The 10,246-nt window shown below is 47.9% G+C and overlaps 1 protein-coding gene across 2 annotated transcripts; it reads left to right on the top strand.

The window, feature by feature from the left end:
* Positions 1–302: 302 nt before the first annotated feature.
* Positions 303–10,014, top strand: LOC130198459 (sal-like protein 3). Of its 2 annotated transcripts, XM_056421637.1 has the most exons (5): positions 303–544; positions 2,554–2,606; positions 4,717–7,533; positions 7,628–7,968; positions 9,212–10,014. In XM_056421637.1, the coding sequence occupies exons 1-5, from the start codon at positions 411–413 to the stop codon at positions 9,602–9,604; spliced, it is 3,738 nt and encodes a 1,245-aa protein (XP_056277612.1). In that variant the 5' UTR covers positions 303–410; the 3' UTR covers positions 9,605–10,014. The 2 variants fall into 2 exon arrangements, with proteins under 2 accessions (XP_056277612.1, XP_056277616.1); XM_056421641.1 differs by lacking the exon at positions 2,554–2,606.
* Positions 10,015–10,246: the final 232 nt, after the last annotated feature.

Here is a 10,246-nt window from a genome sequence, read left to right as displayed (position 1 = left end):
CAAAACCCCCAAAACGGACCACACCGCCATGGCAACGAACCAAGCCGCCCACAGTGACTTCATGTCGGACTGAACCATGCCGGAGATGCTCGGAGAGTTGTGCGTAAAAAAAAAAAAAGGAGAAAAAAAGAAAAGAAGCCGCAGCGCATCAGACAGGAAGTGAACTAATTATTATTAAACCCCATCCCTCATTTCCATATCTAGCGTGAGTTGGCTGGACCACAGCCAACACCCCACCCCCTCCCCCCCCTCCCTGAAGTCGTAAAAGCATTATCCTTCCTCTCCCATCACAATCACACTGACATGCGCAATCTGCGCGCGGGCATCGACAGCAGCAGCAGCCGCCGCGGTCCGCTCATCGCCGCCGCGGCCCCCCGCTCCCTCCGAAGGGTCCCGCCGGCCGCTCGTGGATGAGCAGGCGGACGGAGAGAGAGAGAAGAGAGAGAGAGGAGGGAGAGCAACATGTCCCGCCGCAAGCAAGCCAAGCCGCAGCACCTCCGGGCAGAGGACGAGGCGACGCGGAGCGGACTCCTCCGCGCCAGTGGTAGGCTTTAAAGCACTTTCACCGGGTCTCGTCCCGCCGCGGCTCCGGGGCAGCTGCTCCGGTTGTTCACCGGGAGGAGGGCGGCGGGTCCGGAGCGACTGAAGGAGTTGAACTAAAGTGTCTCGCGAATTAAGTAAACGGGATTCAGGTTTCTTTACTTCCTGTTTTCTTTTACCCGACTCTTAGATTATTATTGTGATTATTTGTAACATTATTTCACGTTTTGAAGTAGAACATAAAAATATATATATATTAGGCCTATTATTGTTTATTTGTTTTAATGTTACGGTCACAAGAAGATAATTAAATAGAATTGGAAATCGTTTTTAATGTTTGTTAAAAAAAGAAGAAGAAAAAAGATCCAAATCCAAATGTTTTGGCTTAAATGCTGCACAAAACTATTTAATTAAATTTGTTTTAATTGTTTATAGAAACAGGGCCTTTTGTACATTTTTGCTAAACCCATCAAAAGACAGAATAAACCCACCGGGCCAATAATGACTTGTCAAAGGGTTATTATTTATTATTTGTTCACGTTATTCTGGCTCGAGGCCTTCCTGTCAACTTTTTTATTGAGGAGAAAACCATCTGAAATAAAACTGGCTTTGATGAAATTACTAATTTATTTATGACCATGATAATGTATTCAACACAACATTTGTGTACAGTCTCTAACTGTTCCCTATAAAACAACCAACAGAGATCAGATTAAATACTTCTGTTTCTGGATTAAAAGAAACAGTAACAATCTTCACCAGATTTAACTTTATCATATTCCCAGCCTTTGTTACCAGAAGCCTCAACTAATTTCTAATTTTTTCATATTCAATGAAACAATTACATTTTCTCCTCATGTATGTAAAGAAGCCTTTTAATCAACACTAACAGCTGAGGAGCGACTCACACTAGCTCCATTCATTTTAATAATTACATTAACCTTTACTCTGTCCGTTCTGAAAGTGACAGTATTTTAAATTGAGTTTGGCCTACGCTCCTTAAACGCAGCGCTTTGAGAGCATGGCTCACCTGGCTTTGACTGTCCCAAATTAAATGAAACCAAATGTTAAACAGATCATTTTGATTCATTTGTTGTATTTATATAATTATCCACCTTGTTCCTTATTTACAGCAAAACTATCTAAAGCGAAAAAGGCCTGAAAACCAAATCCAGGCATCCATTTAAATCACCGCCACCGCATCACTTACTCATATGGACTTGCCTCAATTTATTAAGAATAACTATTGTTGTTATTATTAATATTATTATTTGTGGCTGTGAGAAGGTGTTGAGTGAAGAGGCCCTCCTTTTCTCGGGCCCTCCCACAGCCCTGTAGTGTATGTGTGTGTGTGTGTGTGTGGGGGGTCTCCGCCATTGGGAGATGGGCTTTGATTGAGCCTGCTGACTTAACCTCTGTGAGCCTCACCCTGCGAGGGGCAAGTGCTCCGTGTCTGGATCATAATACAATTAGTACATGCGAACCGCTGACCTCCGCGGCCTCGGAGGTCACACACTGAGAGGCCGAGACTGAGCAGAGTCTGTTCGCTTTTCAAGCTGCAGACCCCCCCCCCCCCTCCCTAACCTCCCCCTCCCTCTCTCCTCTCATCTCCAAACCACACAGCAAGAAAACAAGACATAAATCTGTTTTCGGATCCCCGTCGTTGGACGGATTCTGAGCGCCGGTGACATTTCCTGTCGGCGTTATTGTATTTGGAAATATATCCTCGGAGCTTTAAATCAAAGCCGATCTTTGCTTTGCTTTTCCTGGAAGTAAATGTAAAAGAAAAGAAGAAAAAAACCCAGAGCAAAGACAGTGAGAGTGTTTTGGCTCCCGTGTTTGCTGAATCGCCTCGGTGATCCTCGGACCACCCACACGGAGAGCCGCCGCTCTGATTATTTACCTTTTATACGAGTTTGACTTTCAGGCCGATTCCCCCGCTCGGCCGTGATCTCTCTCTTTTCGTGGTCTCTCTCTCTTTTGAACACTTTTCTTTATTCTTTATTCTTTAAGGTCTCAGATACCAGACAGTTGTGAGCTAAAGCCTGTGATGTGTTACACGACAGGTGAGCAAAATAGTTCATGACATCGCCAGAACACTTCCCCGTTCATGACAAGTTTTATGGCTAAATATGCAAATTAGTTTATTTTATATTAATTATCTTAGGTGCTTATTCTCAGAATCTTCCTGAACAGAAATCTGGACACTTTCTAAAGACCAGGTTCAGAATTATACTTTAATTATGTTGTATTAGAATTAAAAGGTTTTTACAGAGGGAAGTTTTATATTTATTAAATTATATTTTTTAAATATGTATTTATATTTTATTTTGTAATAAACTGTATAAATCCGTCTCTTGATGATATGAGAACACACTCCTCTGGGATAACACTCAGAGTGTAGAGAGGAAGGAGTGTGTACAGCAGGTGATGTAAGAGCTGCTGAAGTGGAGGAAGAAACAAATTTAAAGAAAACGGCCTTTATTATCTTTAAAGGCCGTTTTCTCTAAAATTAGTTAATTGTTAAATAATATATATTATAAAAACACAACAGGTGAATAGGGTAATAATAAATATATAGTAGATATCATCATGAAATCTCCCCAGTTCGTGACGCAAACTAAGATAATTGTTTTAAAAGTTTTACTGAGAAGTTATGTTTAATATGTAATGAGTTGTTATCTCTAGCTCACTTTGGGTGAATTTTGGGAGAAATCTAAAGGAAAATAGACAAAGTATAAAAGTTCTCTTTCCCCTGATCTGATGTAATGAAAGTAAAACACTGACAACCGGAGTGTATTGACTGCTTTGGAAACTCTCACACACACACACACACACACACACACACACACACACACACACACACACACACACACACACACACACACACACACACACACACACACGTATTCATATTAAATTCCGCACAAAGACGTGCTCGTTAAAATTGTCCTACAGCGTATTTAAGAACAAAGGTGCAGCAATGTGTTGGCACACACACACACACACATACACACACACACACACACACACACACACACACACACACACACACACACACACACACTAGATGTAATTATGTAGTGGAGAGAAAATGACTTTTCATGAAAACACAGTAAAGTATTTTTCACATTGCAAACAAAAAGATGTTGAATGAAAAATAAATCTAATTGCATATTCAGACTTCAGACCTCACAATATCTTTGCACTTCTGGTCCTTTTTTAATAATATTGTTAATGTCATTGAGTTTGTTGAGGGGAAGCCCGAGTGTATGCAACAATAATGCACTATTGATTCCCGAAATCTTTCCATCTGCTATTGCTGTCTGTTTCCTAATGGGCCGCAGCCCCAGCAGATGAACGGGGACTCTGAGTGTCAGACACACCAGATTTATAAGTGTGTTAGGCATGTCAGGTGGTGGAGAGACACTTTGTTTCTTTCACCGTTTTAACCAATAATTTGATTTAAAACACAACAGTTGATTAATTTCCCAAAGCCACGATCCATGTGTTATACATCCACTTCAAATCTCCTCCTTCTTGGTTGATTCCAGTTTGATGACAAAGTAAAGTTGGCAAAGCGTGTCAATTAGGTTTCTACCGTAATAGAAACACTAAATACACCTTCGATGGCCCGGAGTTATGTAATATGAACACGAGCTTGATCAGTAATAATCAGGAATAATAATAATCAATTTACAGCACGTGTTTCGAACTAAATTAACTTTTCAACATGTCTTCTTTTTTCAAACAAAATGTGGAAAGCGACACATTTTTGTGCATAAAGATGAGACGCATTACTGAAATGTATGAATGCACAGGGGGGGGGGGGGATCAATGTACAGTACGGGCTTTCATTATCCGTCTGAATGCACAATCGAGAGGCCAGATAACTTTGTTGAACTCTATAGATTTTTTCTCGGGGAGATTATTAACATCTGCAAATGGGGGGGGGGCGAGGTTGAAACCTCGTTATGTTGTTGCGGGGCACGAATGTTTTCTTTAACATCAAATGGTTTGTTTCTAGATGCATAACCGCTTTGTAAATCAAGCTCGACATTTTGGGCTCCGCGTGTCGGGCAGTAATTACAATGTAATGAAGGGAAATGCGTCCCTGTGGTGAAATATCAGCACGATAAACAATCAATTAAAATGTGTATTCTCTTTTGCTTTCAGGCATCATAGAGGGCACCGCCGGCGGCGAGGACACGTACGTCTGTGACAAGTGCTGCGCCGAGTTCTTCACTCGGACTGAACTGAGCGGGCATCGGAACCTCTGCACCGAGGAGCCTCTGGTGCTGATAGTGAAGGGCGACGGCGGGATGCCAGATCCAGAGGAATCTCCCGTCGGACCCTCTCCGGTTCCCAGCGCGGCGTTCAGCAACTCGTCCGGCTTTGAGACGCTGACGGTCGGCGTGGAGGACGAAGAGGACGGCGTGGAGCGCCACGCGGCCATGGAGGTCGAGCGGGACGAATGCGCGGCGACCTCCGGCCCTCGGCCTCCGGTCGCGGCCGAGTCCGGCGGCCTCGGCGCGCCGAGCACCAATGTGACGCTGGAGATCCTCCGCGGCACCCGCGTGGCCGTCGCCCAGTTCTCCCAGGGGATCGGCGGCGCTGCCGGGGGGAAGGCGGCCACGGCGGCGATCCCGCTGATCCTGGAGCACCTGCTGGCTCTGCAGCAGCAGCAGGTCCACCAGCTGCAGCTCATCGAGCAGATCTGCAGCCGGGTCGCCGTCATGAACCGACAGCCGACCCAGGTGGCGCTGAACCCGGCCTCCAGGCCTCTGTCTCTGGCCCCGAACCCTTTCCCTCCTCAAGCCCCGCCTCCCATCCTGCCGCTGTCGGGGACGATGCCCTCCGCCGCCAACGGGCAGGCCGCCGCCGCGGTGTCTCTGTCCTCCGTGCTCCGGAGCTCCTACGGCCTGCCCTCGCCCACCGCCTGCGGCCGGTCCACCTTTAGAGACGCGACGCGCACCTCGGCGCCGTCGGAAAACTCGGCCCCGCCTCTCTCCGGCCGCGGGAGCGGCGCGTTGCTGCCTCCTGACGCTGGCTCGCACAGCGGCAGCACGAGCTCCTCCAGCCCGCTGCGCCTCCTCGGCTCGTCCTCCAGCTTCCCGTTTCTACCTCACAGCCCCCCCAACGGCGTCATTTCCCCAAACCCCTTAGCGAGCATCGCCGCCACCGCCAACGCACTTGACCCCCTCGCTGCCCTGATGAGGCACAGGAAGGGCAAGCTGCCCGGCGTCGCCTTGTTCCAAACCGAGCCCGGCCCGGAGGAGCCCTTCTTCAAGCATAAATGCCGGTTCTGTGCCAAAGTGTTTGGCAGCGACAGCGCCCTGCAGATCCACCTGCGCTCCCACACCGGGGAGCGGCCCTTCAAGTGCAACATCTGCGGGAATCGCTTCTCCACCAAGGGGAACTTAAAGGTGCACTTCCAGAGGCATAAAGAGAAGTATCCCCACGTTCAGATGAACCTGTACCCCGTGCCAGAGTATCTGGACAACGTGCCAACGAGTTCTGGGATTCCCTACGGAATGTCCTTCCCCGCGGAAAAACCTGCCTCTTCATGGCTGGAGAGCAAACCCGTTGTGGCCACTCTGCCGGCCACCGCGGGCCTTCCGCTTCCCTCCACGATTACCAGCGGCGGCGGCTCAAATGACCCTCTAAGCGTAACACCATCCGTTAAATCTCCCTGCCAGCCGGCTCTCGGTGAATGTGCATCTTTGTCGCCCAGCCACCGGGGCAGCGAGGCTCATCTCTCTCCCGTTTCACCGTCTCCACAGTCCCACCGTCAGACAGAAGCGTCCAATATGCTGCAAACGGAGGGGGTGCACCTGCCCCAGAACTGCTCCCGGAGGCCGAGAGCCGACCCAGGAACGGAAGCGACCGGCACTACGATCCCGCCCTCGGCCGCCACGCCTGAACCCGTCCCCTCGGCGTCCCCCGCCTCCCGCTCCCCGGCCCTCTCGTTCAGCTCCGACGAAGCTACATTCCCAACCGGCGGCTTCCTGGACTTTATGCAAACGTCCGAAACCTCGAAGCTCCAGCAGCTGGTGGAGAACATCGACAGAAAGATCGCCGATCCCAACCAGTGCGTCCTGTGCCACCGCGTCCTCAGCTGCCAGAGCGCGCTGAAGATGCACTCCCGCATCCACACCGGCGAGAGGCCCTACAAGTGCAGGGCGTGCGGCCGGGCGTTCACCACCAAGGGCAACCTGAAGACGCACGTCAGCGTGCACCGGGAAGACGCCCCGGTGCAGGTGCAACACTCGTGTCCCATTTGCCAGAAGAGGTTCACCAACGCCGTCGTCCTCCAGCAGCACATCCGCATGCACATGGCGGGCCAGATTCCGGACTCCACCCTGGTGGACGGGCTCCGGGAGGCGGGCGGCGATGCCGCCCTCGACGAGAGGAGCTTCGACAGCCTCAGCAGCAACGGCAACGACCTGGTCGACGACGTCTCGATGGAGGACGAGGACGAGGAGGTGGAGAGCATGGAGGAGGTGGTAAACCCATCCAAACCCTTGATCTTCGAATGTAATTTCCCTCCTAAGTCCCCCAGCGTTGTTTCGAGTATCGCCGCGCTGGAGAACCAGATGAGGATGATTGACTCCACGCTGAGCCTGAGCCACGCCTTCGGCATAAAACCCCTGAGAAACGGTTTCAATGGCGGCGGCCAGCACTACATTAAATGCTCGCTCTCGGAGAAAAGGCCGGAGTACTGCAGCCCGAATCTCTCAGAGTCCTCCCGTTCGCCTCGCGTTTCGGGGTCCGCAGTGCAAAGCAGCTCCGAGGGCGGGACCATGAAATCCCCTCCGGTGAGCAGCAACGGGCCGGAGCCCCGAGAGCCTTCGGCGGCATCGGTGAAGAGAGAGCAGTCGGAGTCTCCGACCTCTGCAGCGGCCCGAGAGCCGAGAGGAATACCGGCCGGCAAGCCGTGTGTGAAAGAGGAGACTCCTTCCAGCATGTCGTTCCAGCTGAGCAGAGACAGAGGTACTTCATGATGTCATTATTACGGTCGGCACTGAGCGTCCTTCAATGTGTTGGTTTGAGGATGATGTCACAACACTTTTCTTTTCACCTGCAGGTCACAGCGTTCCCAGCCTGGTGTCCAGCACGTCGTCCGGCCTCATCAAAGCCGAGGCCGACTGTCACGGTCGCCAGCACCACCCGTCCGAAGGGCGGCGCCCGCCGCCATTCGGCGTGCACGTGCCCCCGGCCTACGCGTCAGCCGGCAGCCCGGGCATGGCCTCCCTGCTCGGCCCCGCCCCTCCCCGGCGAACGCCGAAGCAGCACAACTGCAACGCCTGCGGGAAGAACTTCTCGTCGGCCAGCGCGCTGCAGATCCACGAGCGCACGCACACCGGAGAGAAGCCGTTCGTGTGCTCCGTCTGCGGCAGAGCGTTCACCACGAAGGGCAATCTGAAGGTAGATAAAGATGGTGTTGTCTGGAGGAAGTCAAGCTGATGGATGTATTTAGTGGTAAATAATACATGGATCGTTAATAGGTTTAGTGGGTCTATCTCTGGGTTGCGATTGGACCACACCTCCTGGGAATGTGCTTCACTCACATGTTGTCTTCCCAGGGATGAAAGTCCAGAAGGGAAAGAGAAAGTAAAGCACGTTTGTGAATTTAAACTGCTGGTAAACGTCCTTTTTGAAACACAGGACAATCCCTTTTCATCAGAAATTTACATATTTTACATTTCAACTTATTTATTCGCACAAGAATTTGTTTACCTTTGAGCAAACGGAAGAAAATTAGGAACTCGGAAATGTTAGGTTTCCCCTTTCACAATAAAAGTCTGGGCTAAATCCACATAATAGGGATTTTTAATGCCCTGGTCATAATGTATTGCCACATCTGCCCCATGATGTGTGATTCTCGGACAAAAAAAACAAAAGAAATATATTTAAAGTTGTTGTTGTGTATTTTATTGAGTCAATAATTGCAATACAATATTATTCTATATAATATACAAAACAGAAAAAGTATCGGCAGAAGCATAAATGCTTATATATTCCTATCCTAAATTATTATCAAATAAATTAGAAAATTAACAAAAACTAACATAAAAGTAAAGAAAAATAATAAAGAAAATAAAAAATCATATATATTTATATATATATATATATATATTTACATAAAGCAAACCCGAAAAAGTCTTTTCAAATCTACATAATTATTTCCCCCACATCTTTAGTGTCTCAGCTGCAATTTACAACTATTTCCTCTCATTGATTACTCTGCTGGTTATTTTCCTCTATTAAATAATTAATTGTTTTATCATCATCAGATGTCAGAAAATTATTTAAAAGGTAATTTCTCAAAGTGACATTTTTAAATTGTTTGTTTTATTGAACCGTCAGGACAAAACCCGACGCATTTATAATAATATAATAAGAAAAAGAATAATAGAACATCTTGACCTTTGAGAAGATGGAAACCTAGAAATATTTGACATTTTTACTTGGAAACTCACGAGAAAAAAGTCTCGCTAACTAATTTTCTTTTGTTTAATGAATCGTATGCCGTTGAAAGATCGATCAAACAAATGGATCTGAAGTTCTTTCAAATTCAGTTTGACTTTTTGTAATTATTCTAATTAATATTTACTGGCACCTCCCAAAAGCATCCACCAAATCTAAAGTCTGTGGCGTCCATTTTCAGGTCCATATGGGAACTCACATGTGGAACAACGCGCCGGCCAGGCGAGGCCGGCGGCTGTCGGTGGAGAACCCCATGGCCCTGCTGAGCGGGGAGGCGGCCAAGTTCGGAGAGATGTTTCAGAAGGACCTGGCGGCTCGGGCGATGGACGTAGACCCCGGATTTTGGAACCGCTACGCCACGGCCATCGCCAACAGCCTGGCCGCCAAGAACAACGAGATCTCGGTGATCCAGAACAGAGGCATCTCTCAGCTGCACCCTCTGACTGCGGGCATGAACAGAATGAGCGCCGCGGGAGGTCCAATGACCGGTCTCACCAAGACGGGCCTGGACCTGGGGAACAATCGGCATTTTTCTATGCTCGTCGATGACAGCAAAGAGATCGGAATCAATTGAGAAGATGAATGGAGACTTGATACTTATGCAATCTATTATGGACATTAAAATATTTGTAAATCATCTCGTTTGTTCTTATGTATTATATATAGACTTAAAAAAATAAACTTTTTATGAATTGACAAGAGAATTGTAGGGGATTCACATTTGACTCTTTTACTTTGCCGTCATTTGTGAATTCTTTTTTTTCTCGTTAAATAACTTGTACCTGAAAATTCCAACGGTGCTGAGACGTGTGGTTGCTCTGGAGAAGGGGACATATGTTCAAATCAATAATGCAAAGAGTCTGTTATCTCCTCCGGACCGCTGCCCAATGCTGCTAGCGGGTGCAAAGCACAAAACATGCTCGTACATGCCCACAATTACCAGTTGTGAATGTTGGACCCGAATAAAAACTAGAACAAAGCGTCTGTATGTTCAATTCACTTCCTCACTCGGTTTAAACACGTGTCTCAATGTTGTTTCAGTCGATTGTTATTGCATTCGAAGATCTGTCGAATCGAAAGTATAGGTAAGGTCTGATTTTGCCAACTTTACTTTATTATGTTTTCTGCAAAAAGTTAAACAGGAGCGGTCAGACATGTGCAAACATGCAGTCGGAGACAAAGTGCATTTGTTAATATGTTTTTTTGTGTGTCTTTG

The sequence above is a fragment of the Pseudoliparis swirei genome, chromosome 1 (assembly GCF_029220125.1).
Source record: "Pseudoliparis swirei isolate HS2019 ecotype Mariana Trench chromosome 1, NWPU_hadal_v1, whole genome shotgun sequence".
Taxonomy (NCBI): domain Eukaryota; kingdom Metazoa; phylum Chordata; class Actinopteri; order Perciformes; family Liparidae; genus Pseudoliparis; species Pseudoliparis swirei.
Note: the sequence above shows the minus strand (reverse complement) of the source record. Positions and strands in the feature narration are given on the sequence as shown.

What these genes read in the sequence shown, in the direction of transcription:
- LOC130198459 (XM_056421637.1), top strand. Translation starts at nt 411, where the DNA reads ATGAGCAGGCGGACGGAGAGAGAGAGAAGAGAGAGAGAGGAGGGAGAG. An exon ending in CGGACTCCTCCGCGCCAGTG is followed by an intron (nt 545 to 2,553) that starts GTAGGCTTTAAA and finishes TTATTCTTTAAG; the next exon opens with GTCTCAGATACCAGACAGTT. An exon ending in CCACGAAGGGCAATCTGAAG is followed by an intron (nt 7,969 to 9,211) that starts GTAGATAAAGAT and finishes GTCCATTTTCAG; the next exon opens with GTCCATATGGGAACTCACAT.